At 45.1% G+C, this 17978-nt stretch overlaps 1 protein-coding gene across 1 annotated transcript; it reads right to left on the bottom strand.

Annotated features, from left to right (window-relative positions):
• Positions 1 to 321: 321 nt before the first annotated feature.
• Positions 322 to 16228, bottom strand: LOC100549977 (acyl-CoA 6-desaturase). Its single transcript, XM_085224414.1, has 12 exons — positions 15746 to 16228; positions 12263 to 12373; positions 11282 to 11479; positions 10861 to 10962; positions 10499 to 10624; positions 8081 to 8141; positions 7518 to 7594; positions 7208 to 7305; positions 4536 to 4632; positions 3356 to 3435; positions 2755 to 2880; positions 322 to 2224 (listed from the first exon to the last, which is right to left on the bottom strand). The coding sequence occupies exons 1-12, from the start codon at positions 15950 to 15952 to the stop codon at positions 2173 to 2175; spliced, it is 1335 nt and encodes a 444-aa protein (XP_085080540.1). The 5' UTR covers positions 15953 to 16228; the 3' UTR covers positions 322 to 2172.
• Positions 16229 to 17978: the final 1750 nt, after the last annotated feature.

Here is a 17978-nt window from a genome sequence, read left to right as displayed (position 1 = left end):
CACTTCAGATTCCACTTTTGTGAAATCTGACCACTTAACAAGATAGGTTTCTCCGGATTTTCAGGGCTCTTTGCCAGTGGTGTGTTTGATTGAGTTAATGGGTGGAGAACTCAAACATTAAGGTGCACATGAAACACTGTCTGTCCCAAGATGATGGGTTGGGATTTTTTTTGGAGGGAGAGAAAGAAGCTACATGGTAAGGCTGTCAGTGAGGCTTTGAAAAAAGTAACTAGCTTCTTGCATTTTCACAAGACAAACTTTCTGAACATAAAAGTACAATTATTAAACTACACTACAAGGGGTTGGTGACCAGTTATTTGCAAAAAAAAAAAAAAAAAAAAAAAAAAACGACCTTCATATCTTGCAGTAGCAAGAACAGAAGAACAGTGCATGATGCCTGGAAGTCACTTCTTATGATGGCATTACACAGGTTTTATTTCTGGATTCAAGCAGCTGCACAATTTGTATAAAAATGGGAGTTTTCAAGGGTCTGAAAGAGGAAGTAGTTGGAAAACAGCTAATATCAAGATCTTTCCTGTCCCCTCTTTCTTCTATTTGGTATCTTGTGCTAAGGTCTTGGGAAAAAAAATGCCCATTCAAGGAATCAAAACTAGATGGACATATTAAGGCATTCTTAGCAGTGTTGGTCAGAATTCTGGACTAGCTCATTACTACCTGTCTGAGAAGTTACAGCATCCAGAAGGACATCACTGCTTGTGCTATTAGAAATCAACTGTAAGAACTGCTCACATTCTGTTCAAGTGTCAGATAACCTGGAGTAGCTTTTAATCCTAACAATTCATTGTGATATTCAGGTGAGGGTTGAGCAAGAACACAAAAATAAGCCCTTCATAAATCTGAAGTATTAGTAGCTAGGTTAAGTTACAGTCCTACCTATGAATTTCCTGTCTGTAAACATAGAAATCTCATCCAATTTTCCAAAGTGGGAGGTGACAATACATTTTTTTGGAAGGGCATAGCCATAGTTTGGAGTTGTCTCTGCATGCAGAACCTTGCTGATTTGGTGGGGCTTTATTGGCATTGAAGGTTCAAAAGTGACGATCCAATTTCAATGTTGGGCAACGCAATGATATGTGCGAAGTCATTGCCTAATAACTAGAGCATCCCTTTTGTACTAGGAAACGTGTTTGGAGCTGAGATAAGCTGTTGGAACCAAGCGCTGCTATAGCTCCTCTTTGTAGAGAATCTGTCTCTTCTGGTGTATTACAGCTGAATCCAAAGGCCTTGATCTATCTGGAGTGCGCTTGGGATTGGGTTGCACATTAGTGAAGCAACTGAAAGCTGTTCAACTATATCCTCTGGTTAAGCTATTCATGGGTTTTGGCTATTAGACACCAGACAAGGAATAGAATTATAAGGAAGTTGTAAGATGTTTCTATGGGAGGTTTCACATCACCTGCACAGCCTGGTCAGTTCTGCCTTCAGCCACCTCCTCATAGGGCCGGGGTCAGGCCGAGCAGTTGGGGAGCTCCTCATTCTCCAGAAGGAATCCACTTTCTTTGCTGATTGGTTTCAGGAGCAGGGCACACAGCCCAGACCTCTGACATGAAAAACAGCCCTGGTTTCTGCTGGGCATGTGCAGACAGGCAGAACTGGGTGTTGCCGAAGTTCTGCTCAGGTGAAAAAACCATTTGTGGTTACACAGGATTGATTGGCAATTAGTATGCTTTACTTATGGGCAAGACTGAAAGCCACAGTGTATGGCTGCTGGGCCCCGTGGGGTGAGGTTCCTGCAGCAGAGCTGGCATGGGTGTCCTACGATTGTCCTTGGGCTTGCTGAAGTCTAACAAGTCGTTTGTGTGAATCAGCAGCTTGTGTGCTTTAGGCAGAGTGAGAATGAGTGAATAGCAAGGAAATGGTGGAGGGCAGATGCTAAATGTCTCCTTTTTAGACACTTCCCTCTGTTCTCTCCCACCGTTCCTTTGTGCGTTGGATCTTGTCCTCTGAAGGCTACGCCAAGCACATTTTACGCCTGTCTGGATTTAACAGGTTGCCTGAGCTCACACCAGTAGCAGTTCACAAGACAGGAAACTCCCTTCAAATTGTGCACATAGAAATAGACCGAATTCTGATAGTAAAAGACACGTATGTGATCTCCCCCCTCACCCCCATCCCTCCCTGTGACTCGCACCTCCCCATTAAGACTCATATTCACTTGTGGAGGTAAGCATCCAGCCATAAATCTCCAGATTTCTTTAGTGACCTGGGGAAAGAAAATGGAGAGAGGCGTGTTTGGCTTGTGAACCTCTGTCACTTTGTTCCTAGAAAAGAGAATTCTGTTACTGAGTCTGAGCATGAATTGCACAAAATGTCCTCCCTCAGAATACCAGAGGAGCTGCCTATTTTGCTCTTTGGGCCCCCAAATTGACCAGTTTCAAAGAACTTTGATACAAGTGTTCTTGTTGCAAAAGCAGCTTTGGGGGACAGCACTTCCGCACCCCACCTCCCCTCCCCACCACAATGTAGTGAAGTATCTTCCCATTTCCATTCCAGTTGTAATCTGGCGTCAGTCCACTACAACAGTGGGGCTGTGTGGCTGTGCCATTTCTGCAGGATCAACGTATCTTCAGGTATTCCTTGGGCTGTGATGTGAAGGTATTACCCTAGTGATACCAGATTACAAAATACTGATACGCTATTTCTCAAAGTGTTGTGAATTATTTGTAGTAGAAATGATAGGATGCTTGTGTAACACTGAATTGCAAGCTGCTGATGTTATTAAAAGAACCTTACCCAACTATGTCTACAAATGCTTTTCCAAGAGGCTTCTCTTCATACTGGACTCCATACTTGGCACATAACGACTTCACCAGAGGTTTGATTTTCCAGAAGTTGTGCCGTGGCATTGTTGGGAACAGACTTGAATAGAGAAAGAGAAAACATCTGAGAAAAATCTAGAGAATAACCCCAAGAGATGGGCGTCTCCATCCACCTTCTCCTGGGGCCAATTATTAATGCCTTCTTAAGCTGCACCAACAGACAAAAGAAAGAAGTAGAGAGAGATCCATGCTTTACAGTACTCTGTTTCAAGAAGGCTTGTGGAAAGAGAATATATCTATTCTCCTGCTGCTCTATCAGTCCTCAGAACAAAGCTGTGTTCAAGAGAGACAATAAAAGTCAGTTTACAAAGGAAAGGATGCTACAAGTGCAATGCAAAGCAAACAAGAAGAGAGGAAGCAGCCTCGCTCTGCTGAGATAGCTGCCCATTTGCTTTGGATAGTACTCTGTGATTCTGTCCCATCTCACGCCTATGTTTTTAGCAGACTATCCCTTGCCACAAGTCCAGTGTTATGACAACCTGGTAATGACCAAACGATACTGGGTCCATACTCACTGGTGCTCAATTTGAAAGTTCAGGTGTCCGGTGAACCAGTCATTGAAAAAGGACTGCTCAATATTGCAGGTGGCTGCCAGCTGTGGAGGCAAGAAAGCAGCTGTGAATGCTAGTGACCCTAATAGCTATGAATTAGTTACCCTGAAATCAGCACAAAGCTCCTCTTGCCTGTGGCAGGGACTGGAGGACAAAAAGTACCTTCCTCTACTATGAGCAGTCATTGTGTAGAAGATTGCCATTCTGAGACTGCTGACTGCAGCATGAGAAGCTTTAATCCTTGGTCAGGGCTTGCTATCAGCTGTTGTGCTGACGATGCCGTGCAGGTTTGAACAGTGATCAAGGGGCAATGCAGGGAGATAGTCATGTTTGGTGACATATCAGCCCAAGGACAGGGTCCTAAAAGTCAGCATATCTGGTTGGAGACCAGATGGTTAACAATAGTATCAGGACTTTTACTCCCATCTAGTTGTTGTCCAGTGTGCCTCAGCTTCTCTCACTCAGTTAAACAAAATTCATGTAGTCAGTGCCAAAGTTGCTCTCATTGTTCTCTATGTCTGATTGAGTCTTGGGCCACCACAAATAAAAGGCGTGCATTTGTCTGACCAGGCATTAAAGAGATTTGTACATAGAAAGCAGTACATCTTCATTTCAGCCCTTATTCTATTAGAAAACTACACACTTTAGAAGTATGCTAAGCTCTTTCTTCAACTGGGATTGATGTGTTTTCAGTACAGGGATAGCACATTGGTATAAAGTATCATTTAGCATCAGCAGATGATTTCCATTGAGACATTTCTCTTTGCTCATATGTGTATGCCTGTGTACACCATGTGTGCACCTGATACTGCCTCAGAACTGAAGACACAAAATACAACCTTCTGATTACTGAAATCAGAAGTTTGGACTTCCATGCCTTAAATGAGCACCACTGACTCTGGGGTAAACAAATGGTGGGAACCTGATGATGGCTGGACTAGATGATCTTAGAGGTCTTTTCCAACCTTAACGATTCTGTAATTCTATGGTCTTTATGGTAGAGAGGTCATGGGCAGAGGCTCTATGCTATAGCACCCTGTACCTTTATCAGGGGATTATTTGGTACTCCATCCACTCTTTGAGTAAATTTCTAATCCAGTTTGGGGTGAGTGGAATCAGAGGTATTCTTTTCCCTTCCCGTTACCTGAGAGCTAAGCCAGTCTTTGTGCTTCTCACAATCAATTTCCATTGGAATGTGATTCATCTGAGTGACCCACACAAACCAGTGGCTCTCCAGAAACCTTCAAAAACATACAAACAAAAAACACAACAATTTATATTGCAGTCTGAGGTAAATAGATGGTATTTGCAGAGAGCAGCAGGACATAAAGCGTGTGAGAAAAATATTTCCCCAAGATAGAAAACTAAATGCCTCTTCCTATTGAAACCAGAGAGAATCACTTTTGCAATGAATTTCTCTCTCTTTATACCTCTGGCACTAATGCAATTATCCCTCTCCTTCCTCAGGAATGGATCAATTTTTCGTGCTAATTTTGCCTTTCTCTAAATAAAGATGTAATATTGAGAAGGACCAATAGGAAAAATTTCTCCTCCAAAAAAGTGGTGAGACATTAGCACAGGCTGCCCAGGGAGGTGGTGGAGTCACATCCCTGGAGGTGTTCAAGAACCAAGGATATGTGGCACTGAGGGATGTGGTCAGTGGGATGGGTTGGTGGTTGGACTTAGTGATCTTAGAGGCCTTTTTCAGCCTTAGTGATTCTGTAATCCAATTACTTGAGAAAAAGAAGCCAGAATTTAGAAATTCTGAGTTGATTTTCTTTGCAAGTGCTTGCTGGATATACAGCAGTTTCCAAGTCCACTTGCTCATTGGTGTTAACTTTCTGGTTGTCAGATTTAGCACTCGGGGGCTCCCAATTTCTCTTTGTTCTCTCTGTAACTTTACCATAATTCTGAATTCTGAACTTGAGATTGTCTTGTTTGCTCATTGTGTGAACCACAATTTTAGCCCCCAGAGAATAGCCTACAGAAATGCACTTCTGTTTACCCAAAGCTGTTTCACTGTGCTGAGACTGAGATGTATATAGCAAGGCAGTTATTTAGAAGCATCCTTTTCCAGAAAACAAGCCTATAGACTAAAAAAAACCAACAGATGATCTGACGCTCTGCTTTCACCAGTAATTTCAGCAGTCGCTGTAACGTAACCACCAGTAATTTTGTACAATCACTAACTGGGGTCAGCTAATTAAACAGAGCTGTCTCAGAGCTGTTTGGAAGTCTGGATTTTGATAGTTTATTTTTCCAGTATTTTTGTCTGTCTGACAGCAGTCTGAATAAGACAGTTGATGTCATGTGTCAGCTAATTAGAATAATCTCAACTCATTACTCATATCTGGGGTGAAAACAAAATGAAATGTTTTTATTTAACTTTATGCCTTACGTATTTAGATTGAGAGTGGTGGCCTTCATTGCGTATCCTTATTGCTCTGAGCCATGGGAGAGCTGACTACAATGGTGTATTGTTCTCTAAAGCTCCCAGGGCTTTTCTTTTATGACTCAAGTATAACAGAACTATAGTAATAGGGAACCATCTCCTGCTGAGCCTTCATGAGGAACTGGAAACAATTTTGCAAGGAGAATGCTCTTCATCTTGTATTTTCAGCTTGATCAAAATAGAAAATTTTTGGAGATACTAGGTCAGTTGGTGTCAGTTGTTGAATCCAGATCAAAAACTTTGTCTACACACACAGCTGTCCATCTTTTGAAGTTCTTAGTGAAAAAAAAAAAAAACAGGACTGAAGTGTTCTGAAGCTATGAAAACTGAAGTCATGAACAGTGACGTTATGTTTCCTGGAGGCAAACCTTCAGATTTTGCGAAGGTTTTTGCGTATCTGTTGCCATTTCTTTTCGCTTTAAAAATGGGGGTTTCTTTAGAAAAAAAATTTTCACTCTGATGAAATGTTTTCTAAAACTAATGCTAACTGCAGGACTAAATGCCATCCTTTTGTATTAGCCAAAGAGCTGCAGATATTACATGCAAAATAGAAATACAAATTCAGTGCTACCATCTGGAATAGTATAACCATGCAGTGAGTAAGCTTCCCAATCCTGCCCTGCCTGATTCATTTTGGCAGCCTGTGCTTGCAGTTCATGTTTTCAGATCTCTTGCTGAACTTTCCACCCATCTATCATACAGCAATAGTCAAGAGCAGTTCATCATGGAGCTTGGTGGCAATAAAGGGGCAGAAGACCTGTCAGAATCAAGACACACAAAAATAACCTCTCCATAGGTGTAAGGAGAGTTGAGAGGTAGTTTTGGGGGGGTCTACTGGAATGGAGGGGTGGAAGCACTGATCTGAGGTGTGAAGCAGATTTCTGAGGCACTGACCTCTGAGTAGAAGCAATGGTGTGTGTGTAGTGTGCAGGACATGAGCTATTCTGCATGTGAGAAGTGGGGAGCATTTTCATTCTGGTGCTCAGGAGGGCTCACGAGGCACCTTTCAAGTGAGCTGGGAAGAGTTTAGCCCAAGGCACTATGAAAGGGTCTGGCCTTGGCCAGTGTGGAAAATGCGTAAGTGTTGGGATTTGGCAGTCTGTGAGAATAGGGATTGAGGAAAGATACAAGAATCCTGGATGAACCACCCCGAGGGCTGAGGAAGGCGCTGAGCACCAGAATCGGCTCTGCTGTGAGGAGGTAGAACTGGGAGATGATGGGAAGAAAGCAAAGCAGTAGGAATACCCAATAAAACAACACACAGTGTGGCAAATGACTGCAGAGAACCATAATGAGGAAGACTCGTGGGCCATAGCAGAGCTGGAGGTTGGTTAGCCCAACATGGGAGCTCCTTTATCTCCTACCTGACAAAAGTGAGGAGAGACAGGGATCCCAGAATGCCATAGAATGGGATGTATGTGATGAAATAGCGCATGTAGTAGCTGATGGCCCAGGCCAGGTCCTAGGGGAAGAGAGAAAACATGAGGCATCTCTTAGCCTATTTCATGCAGCGTGGCTCTGCTGGTAACGTTAGGGACACTAGATCATTAGTGCAGCAAAGCATGATCCCTTCCCACCCTCCCTCTGCCAGGTCTCCTATGCTGGAGAGACCACTGGCCTCTCTCCCTACTCAAGTGTCAGAACCCACAAAGACTGAGGGAATACATCACTCACCGCCCAGAACCTGCGCTTGATCATGGTTGAGATGATTTGGATTTGGAAATACACGGGGATGAGCAGAGGTGGGAAGACTGCAAAGCAAAGGGAAATGTTTCGGACATCAGAGAAGCAGAAAAGCGCGTGACATGAGAGGGAGCTGGTGATATAGGAACTGTTTCTGGGAAAGTCTGCCCAGCACTGGTAAAAGAAGTGATGTGCTGGTGACAGGGACAGGTGACTTCTTTGTGAAGGAGGCTCTGGTTCACACCTGTTCATCTTGACTCATCATATGCAGGTATTCCATTGAGCCTCCCACACAGAGGTTACTTTCCAGTCTCAACCACTTGTCTTGCTTTCTATAGCCACGCTGGCTACACTAAATATGCTTGGATATCTATGAGAATATACTGCATTGATTTTGAGGCCTACACAGGTACACCATTAATGGGACTGTAGGTCTTGGGAAGGGAAAGATGAGACTTATGCATTGCTCTGCTAACACAGTAGGGCCGGAAACTGAACTGATATTCAGTTCCCTGACCAAAGGGAAAGAGGAGGAACACACTGCAGATACTCACTTAAGAAGAAGTACTCATGCTGGTGGTTGTAAGGCAGGTACTTCAGCTTCTTCTTGCCGTACTGCAGGACAAAGATGAGAAAGCTCAGTCTTGGACAATAGCGCCCATGTATAAGAGAGGATTATCTGCAATACTTCTTTATTGACTGGAGAGTTTTGACCAAATTCCTGTGCCATCAAAGCTAGAAAGTATTTTATTATGGATAAATATACTGACTTCATAATTCTCCTGAGTGTAAATTCCTTTTTAAAGCCTTCTGGTCTTGATGTACAGCTTCTTTGTATTTGTGAACCTGATGGCATTTTTGTTCATTTCTGATCTTCCTGCCTTGCCTATGGCTGTGCTTAGAATTGCCATTTTTCCATCACCAACACAAATTCAAGACTTTGATAGTTGGACCAGATGGTCTTGGCTGTCTTTTCCAGCGTTTATGATTCTAAGGCATAGCAAAGTCTGACCTATGGTATGTTCTTACCATACCATTGGCAGAGAAAGATGCTGAACATTGGCTAGTCTTCCACCCAAACGACTCAACCACCAACTCTTTCTGAATTCTGCAGCCATCAGCCTCATAAGTCCTGCCATCTGCCAGGGGTTTGTAAAGTTGTACTTTATCAACAGCAGAAAAACTAGTGTGGCCCTTTGCTATTTACACAGGAAGTCATATAGGTGTATTTAAGTCTACAATGCCTGTGTTGCTAGTTTGACATGATTAGAAGTAGTGTGCTGCCCCTGAGAGCTGTTCTGTACCAATTGCTATCTAACCATGGTTCACCTACACACAGCAGATGCAGACATTCCTCCAAAGACAAATTTGATCAAATTCAGTCTGTTTAGTGGGGACTGACTGAAAAGGAATTTAATTTTTCCCTTTCTTCCTGGTAAACAGTTGGAACTGCCCCATTAATCTCCACAACAGGACATTTTGGACGGACAGCAAAGAGAGCTTCCTGGTGGTCTTGGGTAATGAGCATGGGACTGGCGTGCCCAATGAATTTCCAGTGTGCCAGCTCTTGAGCCAAGCTAAAGTGTTGTTGGCAGAGCAGATTGCATCCCGGGAGTGGAGAACCTTCCATTTTTCCTTTAAGTAAACCACACTCTACTTTAAAACCCAATCATCAAGCACAACATTTTCCAATGGGATGTACCAACACAGTGAAGAGCTAGATCTCAATTTATATTTTCTAGACACTGTCTTTTTTTTTGTGCTCCAGGAGGAGACTTTCATTTTAGTCATAGACATTTCTGCATCTTGAAAGTACTATGTGTGCAATATATTCTCTATACATATCCATCTATTGGCATGTATGTCCCCAATGTATTTCTGGGGTTACTTTCTTAAGAGGATAAAAGCTGGATGAGAGAGCATTAGATTTTTCATTTGGTACTTCCTTGAGCTGTACTTGCTGCAGATCTTTTTGCTGTAGTTGTTGCTGCTGTTTTTAACTAGAAATATTTGTTCAATTGTTTAAAAAAAAAAAAAAAAAGACCAAATGTCTATTTTCTATGTGTAGGTTTTTATGAAATTCTAAGCGTTTTGACTCTAGAAGGACAGATTGAATCAAAACACTTTAACTGCCTACTATTCAGTGTGCAGCATGTTGGCCCACAGCTAATGTAATAAAACTCTAAATAGATGACTGCAGTAATCTGGTGTAACCCGACAAATTAACAGTTGGTCTGGCTTTCATCCTTGGTCTTTGTATAAAATGTTTATTTCAAGATTAGATGATGACTGAAGATCTCTAGAGTGAGGTGAGAGTGCAATCGCTTGAAGTTAGCTTATACAAGCACAAAGTTTCTGTATGCCTTGAACTTCCAATTCAGCTTTGCTGGCTTAAACCCTCAGATTGAATCAGAATCTCCACAGATCTTGCCTTGAGAAACAAACAAACAAACAGAAAACCCACAGAGATGTCCTTCTGTTTCTGTGCAAGCAATATCCTCCCACATGCATGGAAAATGTTCCAAAACAGAGGACATTGTCCAAAATATTCAAAGATATTTTCTGTGGAAACGGAAGATAAGTTTTGAAATATTCTTGGTGAAGTAATTAGAAACACTATATTTTCCTCTCGTGCTGATATTTTAATACACCAGAGTGAAGTTTTCTTTAACAGCTTTCTACCATCCCTTGCTTATTGCTTTTCCTAAGCTACCCCCAAATAATATTTCCTAGGAAATATATAGGAAATCGATAGGGAATTATACAGTCAATCCTGCACTTCCTCCCAATATTTGGGAGGGTGTAACTCCCAACAGATCTCAATAGACAAATCAAGTCCCTGGGAGAAGCATTTGTTTTCTTAGCATTCTTGTAAGTGTGTTTAGCAAGACCAGCAAACTTCTGTTTTAGAATGGCAGTCTCTGATGTCTTTAAGGATGACGGTTTTCCACTTTTTAGCCACTTTGCCTTACCTCAATAGGCTGACTTTCTCCAAGGACAAAAATATGCAGCATGTTCACGTCTGGGTCTTTCTGGAATATGTTGGGCTTAGCATGATGTTGGAAGTGACGATGGTTCCACCAGTTTGCAGAGGCACCCTGGGCAGATACAAGAACAAGGAATTAATCCACGTAAAAGCACAGTTCCTCTAGTGGTAGCTGCACTAACACAGTGCAGTTCTGATTATGCCCAAACTACTGTTTGCTTTTAAAACAGAAAATTCTCTCTGCAACTGCTTGTTGTCAAAAGACTGAGAGATGCAGGGTCCTGCTTTGACACAGTCAAAGTGATTGCAGCTATTTCCACAGACCCCCATGTCCATAAGGTTCTTTACCTTCAGGTGTCCAATCACAAACTTGTGGACAATGTGGTTCCAGGAAGACTTCTTAAAGACAGAGAGGTGTCCAAAATCATGTTGCAGCCAACCTGCCTGGGCCTGAAATGATGGAAAGTAAGTTAGTTGTACTGTTGCTTGAAAACAGAGTTGAGCATAAAAGAAAATAGAGACAGAAGGCAAGTTCTGAAGAGGTCAGTGCTTCCATTTCCTGGAGAAGGAAAGGGACAGGAGATAAGAAAAACGTGTGAAGAATAATGACGGGTGTGTAGGGGTGGCCAGAAGGCACCATGGGAGTTGACATGTAGTGAATGTTTTTACTAGTTGGATGGATCTAACAAGAAAAGTTTAGCACACATTGAGCTCCTCCTCCTCAGCAGTGATTTGGGCAACCAATATCTCTGTGCCTACTACTTCTTACCTGGGAAGTTGTAAGGATGCAGGCAAGGATTAGAGTTGTGATCCAGCCAGTACCGAAGTACGAAACCATTAGCCAAGCCAATGCTTCCATTGCAATGATATGGGCCAAGTAAAGAGAGAAGAACAAAGGACTGGCTCTGAATAAGTTCATGTCCTCTGCTGTCTTCCTCAGGGTCCGAAAATCCTCTACCAGCTGGGACTGTAAAATAGACATGCAAGACACAGCATGCAGTTTGTAAGCAAGTCTGAATGCATCCAAGGAAGACTAGGTTCCATGCAAAGGACTCTAGTTATTTCTTGCTTTGTTTGGCTACACCAGAATTAAAGAAGGATATAGTTTTATTATAGCTTTTCATAGCACTTTCCTAAGAGTAAACACCCTGGCTGGTCTGAGTCTGTGCCTTGACGCTTTGTACCCTCAGCTAGGAGAGTAACTCGAACCTTGTGCTGTGAACACCTTGCTGTGTTGGGAGTTACAACATTTGGTGACTTGTCTGAATGAGCTTTGCACGTAGCAGAGAGCCATTAGTATCATCTCTTTTGTTCTGAGTAAGACAAATATACCAATGGTCATGGCCAGCCATAAACAACAGGATGGAATTAAGGCTTTTTTTGGTTTGTTTTTGTTTGTTTTTTTAGCAAGAACTAGTCATGTCATGCACAGTGCCTGAATAATGAATGAATGAGATGTCTGGAACTGGATTGAGGATATGGAGGGGATAGAAATGGTGCCTGCTGGGTTGCTGCTCCTGAAGCATAGCCTGAAATAGGACATTTCTTCTCACTCATGGGTCCCTATTGCTCCTACCACTTGTAATAAAAATAATTGTGGTTGTTCTCCAGAGCTTTCCTGGTACTGGTCTCAGCTGGATAAACTGCCTGTAGTGAAGGCCCCTTTATAATCTACCTGGAGGGCATTCTGACAGGGAAAAAATGGTGGCACTTGTCCATGATAAACACCAGCTCATTAGCAAATACTCACATTTTTATCTCGGTCCTGGCTAGGTTCCCCTGGAGCAAGCTCTCCAATAAGTAAAGGCTTGAGAAACTTCTGCACCAAGCTGGGATTGATGTGGAAGGCCTGGAATGCATCCTGGAGTAGAAATAGGAGTAACTGTGAGATTCAGCAGTAGCTGTTTCTTCCTGCGCATTGTTCTGTTCCTGCACATCTCCAGCACTGCCCTTCCTTGCAGTAGATCCCCCCCCTGTGGGTGGGATAAGACTGTTACTGTGAAAGAAAGGTGTGATCTCTGTTCAGTGTGGTACTTCTGTGCTGATGGAAGCTCTGTACATGGAGACATTCAAGGTCAGGCCAGATCAGGCTCTGAGCACCTGATCATTGGTGTCAATTTCACTCCAGTTGGACCAGGTGGCCTTTAAGAGCTCCTTCCAATTCAAATGATTCCTGATTCTACCAGAGAAGCCTTCTGCTAGAGGCTGATGACTTTGCTTATTTAGAAGGAAGTAAACAGTGAGGCCTGGGATGGTATCTGGAGGGACAGAGAAAGGCACCCCAAGAAATTTCCTAAGCAACTAAGCACCTAAATCCTGCTTAATTCCCTAGGAAGGTAGGCCGACAGGAATGTGTGCAAATCCTCACCGGATATAAATACCCTATGAAAGTCTGCTGCCTGGAGGCCATTCAGGAGAGGGGGTTGAATTTTGTTTTCATAGGGTATTTGATTTGAGCAGAGTTCACCTCAGAGAGCTGTAAAGATGCAGTTCCATGATAAGTTTCACCACACTAAGCCACAGTTCTCTTTTTGAGATGGTCTTCAGCATGAAAACTCCAACTTCATTTAGAGCTTATTTTATTTTGCTCCCTGTGCTCCTCCTTCACTGAGATCCTGCCACACCTGGAGAAAGCTTGACACCTTCCATGCCTCATGGAAGCAAACCAATGGATCTCATGAGGCCAGAAGGCCTATGATTTAAAAGGGAGGGTAGTTAAAGGAAGCATGGGGTTCTAACTTTGTCAGTGGCTAATGATTTGTGTGGCTATGGTCTCCTTTTCTCACTATGTTGAAATCCCTAACTTCTTCACCTTATGAATAAATAAGATACAACCAAGATACAGTCAAAAACAGAATTCAGTAGTAATATGCTTCAGGTATTCTTCCTTCATCCCATTAACTAACAATTAATTGCAAGGACCAACTAAAATCTCCTCTCTTGTTCTGAGTTATTATTATTAGGGAAAAATCTTCTCGGGAAGAGTGGTGATGCAGTGACACAGGCTGCCCAGGGAGGTGGTGGACTCAGTGACTCTGGAGGTGTTCAAGAACTGTGGAGATGTGGCACTGAGGTGTATGGTCAGTGAGGATGGGCTGGGGGTTGGACTTGGTGATCTTAGAGATCTTTTCCAACCTTAATGATTCTATGATAAATAGGAAGGGCAGATCAGAACGTGCTCACTGTGCCTAGTTGACCTTGCTGGGAGCTGACCTCCATTCAGAAACTGGCTTTGGAGTTCCAAATTCCCAGCCAATAACCTTGGTTCCAAAATGCACCAAAGTGCATGTAAACTTTCACCTTATTCCAGGACTTTGGGTTGAGCTTCAGTGTAATATTGTGATCACAGAAGTTCTGCTGTAGGAGGCACCGAGAGCTGTCTACCCAAGGCTTTCCTGACAGCAGCGTATCTGTTTTCTGAACATGTCATGACATTACCAGGGAGAACTGTCCTCCATATCTGAACTTGACAGCTGTGTTTTTTTCTGAGTTATATGAGAGATTGGAACTGGTCAGAAATGCAGTCATGCATAGTAGAACACAATCATAAGCCAAGCGTCTTGTGGAAAGGGTGAATTATCCCAGCTGCTTTTGGTGGGGGAAAACAGTTTTATTTACTGGTGCACGAGCTCTATATAAGCATCAAAGTACTTGGTGCAGTCAACACAAAGATGTTCTTTTGCATCCTCGAACATCATCTAAAACAGAGATGCTGCAAGGTGCTGGGACATATTCTAAGCCTTATTCATTTCTTGAAGGCAGCTGTGCATGATGTGGTGCCACAACAGGCTGTCTCTGTCCCAGATTGGTGTGCCATGTCAGTGTGCTGAGGTACGGCCTAAAGTGAGTTACTGCTGAGCATTTCTGGCACTTGCAGGAGAAACTCACATGTAAACTGTCCTGGGACAGGGACGGAAACAGTTTAAGAGCTGAATCTTTATCATTACTTTTTCCTCCTCCAATGCTCTCCCAGTTGTGATATCTTGCAACTCAAGCCGAAACTTTTTAGCAAAGCCCCAACAGGTTCAAGGCCAAAGCTTTCTCACCCTGAATACAAGCGGTGTTTTGGCAGTAAAATATTATTCACCATGGGGAAGCTGGAAAACAGATGCCAACTCTGTGTGAGTGCTTGGGGCAAAGCACCCTTCAGTCTGTGCCTTCACGGAGTGCTCTCCGAGTATAGAGGGATGCTACGCTGGAAGCGGTGTCACAAATGTGTCTTTCAGTCTGCCTTGCAAAGATCAGAGACAAATGCAACAGCAGATGCTTTTAGATTCCTTGGGGAGGAATTGCAGTGAATTCTCAGGGATAGGAAGCCATCAGAGGAGCTCGCAGCTTGTGCAGCAGAGAGAAAGCTCCACCCCTTTTCCTTCTGAGGCAGAAAGCTACTCATTTGGGGCATTTATTGGAACCGGACAAGAACCAAATGCATCTCAGTTCTTCCAGGAAAATAGCGGGGAATAACCGCAGGCAGAGGGAGACTGAAGGAAAGCGTTAGTAATTCTGTAGCACACGGAGCCTTCTTGCTCAGGTGTTAGAGCTGCGGCAGACCAGCAGCTAATGCTACAGCTCTGCTTACCGCTCGCAGAGAGCTGGGGGCAGCTGCATTTATTCACCCCGGCCTTGGAACGTGCTCTTGGGATGCATTTCTGCACAAGGTGGCTTATGGGGAAAACGCAGACAGCAATCTCTGAACCAATTTGTTCCAACCCCCTCCCTTATTTTTTAATTGCTGAAACAGGAGAGGCATCTGAAACAACCCAGCCATAGAGCTCAGGAGCAGCTGTAGCAGCAGCAAACTTTTTTTTTTTTCTTTTTTTTTTTTCCCCTCTTCTGTAGAAACCTGTAATACAATTCTCTGGGGAATTCTCTCCTGGGAAAAAGCTGAACGGCGCCTTGTTCGGCTCACCTCTGCAACAGAGCGGCAGTGAAACAGGGGCCGGGCTTTAACCCTTCCTGTGCGAGCTCCCCGGCACGCCCAGAGCCGCGCACGGAGGAGGGGGAGACCCTCGGCCCACGAGTCCCCAACTCCCGGCACCGCACGAACGCAGACAAAGCCCCGCAGCGGAGCCTCTCCCGACCGCTCCCCCAGATGTTGCCCAGCGGGGGAGGCGCTGCGCCCGCGGGTATCGCCGGTGTGCGGGGAGATGTGCGGGGACATGTGCGGGGAGAGGGCCGGCAGGGCGCGTGCCCGCGGGGATGTGCCGGAGCCCGGAGCGGCCCCGTCCCTTACCGTGGCATCCTCGCCGGCGCAGTGGCCGATGACCCGCTGGCCGCCCGGGTGCCTGTGCGCCCACTGGGTGACATTGTACACCTTCCGCTCTATCACCAGCCACCTGTCCGTCCTCAGGTTGTGCTTCTGGATCTCCTCCCAGGTGTAGGAGCGGACCTGCGGCTTGCACTCCCCGGACTCCTCTCCTTTCTCGCCCCCCTTCCCCATGGGGCCGGCCGCCGCTTTGTCCTCTCGATACGCGAGGCCCGGGGCCGTGCTGGCGGGACGAGCTTCTCGTGCCCGATTTAACTCAGCTGATCCCCGGCTCTCCCCCGCTTCCTCTGCTCATGTCCTCCCTTCTCTTTGTTTCTCGCTGCCCGGCCCCGGCGCTCCACCAGCTCCGTCGCTGGCTCCGAAGTGCCCCCTAGGCTACGTTTTTCCTCACTGATGTACTTCTCCTCGCACATAGCTCCGTTTCGAGGCAAGCTCGGCCCATTTCCCCCCCCCCCGCCTCCCCAGCATCCCCTCCATTCAGTGCCGGTGGGGCTTCCACAGGGATCAGCAGAGCCCCTGCACCAATCCCGGCCCTCCCGCCGCCGAGCTGGGCGCTGCCATTGGCCCCGCGCGATCTTGCGAACGAAGCCCCGGCGGCCGGCCAGGCCGGGCCGCGAACCCTCGGCCCGACGGCACGGGGGGAGCGCCTCGCATCCCACGCCTCCTCTGCGGCAGGATTTCGGCTCCTGCTTCTAAAAGCTTTTTTTTTTTTTTCCTCCTTCTTTTTTCCCTTTCTTTTTTTTTCCCCCATTTTTTTTCCCTTTTTTTCTTTTTTTTTCTTCCTTCTCCTTCTTCTCTTTTAATCTTCCCTTTTCTTCTCCTTCCTCTTTTTGTTTCCTCCAGAATTACCTCCACCCTTTTTAACTTAGGAAGCACATTTCGCTATTCTGGTCAAAGCACACATTGTTTTTCTCTAAGCTGCCCCTCGATCGCGGCAGTGATTGGTTCCATTCACAAGGCAATCTCCTGCTCAGGGCAACACTTTTGCTAAGCAGTGGGACAGCCCCATCTTTTCTTTGCAGTGGGGCGCTTTGTAACAGAATCCTTGCCAGGATGTTGCACAAGGTGTTAAGGCGGAAGGGCAAAGCCAATGGAGCGGTGTTATCACTGATGTCTATCCCACGCCTGAGGGTACCTGTAACTGCTTTTTGGGGCGAGGCAATCATGATCAATGGCTTTCTTGGCAATAGGCATCTTCCCCTGGGACTCTTTTCGTTAAGAAATGAAGGGCACGTTTTTTCTTTCCTTCAGTGTCTCTAGCTGATTCTAAGTAGGCTTCATACACTGATGTCATTAGGGTACAGATTGACTTGCAGCACAGAGGTGGTTTTCTGCTGTATGACCAAATCATAGGTCAGGAACAACACTGGGTTTGTAACTCAAACCCCATTCTCTGACCTGGTCTGCAAAAGGAGGGGTAGGAACCCCTATAGCTGACCATCAAACTTCAATTCACAATGTTTGCTTACTCTCTGGCCATCTATTGCATGTCACTACTGAAGGAGAGAGCTCAGATTCGATATTAGGAAACATTTCTTTTCAGAAAGAGTGATGAGGCGGTGGCACAGACTGCCCAGGGAGGTAGGTGATAAGAGTTACATCCTTGGAGGTGTTCAGAAACTGTGTGGATGTGGCACAGAGGGACGTGGTCAGTGGGCATGGTGGGGGTTGGACTTGGTGATCTTAGACACCTTTTCCAACATTAATGATTCTGTGATCCTGCTATCCAGGGGGTAGGGGACGACCTCCTTTGAGGAAGCAGAGCAGTGTCTGCAACCCTGGTGTTGTTGTGTTCCTGGCCAGCCCCAGCCTCACTTCAGGCTGTTTTTTCTGCTGCCATTGGTATGAAGGAGCTGAGAACAGGGAGCGGGTATTCAAGAAGCCATTGCTCCCCTCCCTTTCTCCACCCACACACCGTACACAGGCTTAGCAATGGAGAGCAAAGTCAAAGAACATGCAGCACATCCATGCCAGTGAGAACCACCTGGTGCCATTCTCATGCCAAGGCATCCTGAAAGCTCCCGCTTCTGCCTGGTCTCACTGCTGCATGAGGGCTTTGGACCGTTAAACAGTCCTTCCTGCAGCGCGGGATGATGGAAGTCAGAAATGAATGTTTTCCCAAGACTTTATTTAGTTCAGATCAAAATAGACCTCTGACAAGGACAGTAATAACAAACGTCAGCAGGGCACTGCTGGTGTA

This window comes from Meleagris gallopavo, chromosome 5 (assembly GCF_905368555.1).
Source record: "Meleagris gallopavo chromosome 5, MGAL_WU_HG_1.1, whole genome shotgun sequence".
NCBI lineage: Eukaryota > Metazoa > Chordata > Aves > Galliformes > Phasianidae > Meleagris > Meleagris gallopavo.
This window is presented reverse-complemented; position numbering and strand designations above follow the sequence as displayed.

Bases quoted from the DNA above. Each gene is read 5' to 3' on its own strand.
- LOC100549977 (XM_085224414.1), bottom strand. From the start codon at position 15,952: ATGGGGAAGGGGGGCGAGAAAGGAGAGGAGTCCGGGGAGTGCAAGCCG. The intron at 10,625-10,860 runs GTAAAGAACCTT...GTATCTGCCCAG, and splicing joins TTGTGATTGGACACCTGAAG to GGTGCCTCTGCAAACTGGTG. The intron at 7,595-8,080 runs GTGAGTATCTGC...TTTGCTTTGCAG, and splicing joins GCATGAGTACTTCTTCTTAA to TCTTCCCACCTCTGCTCATC.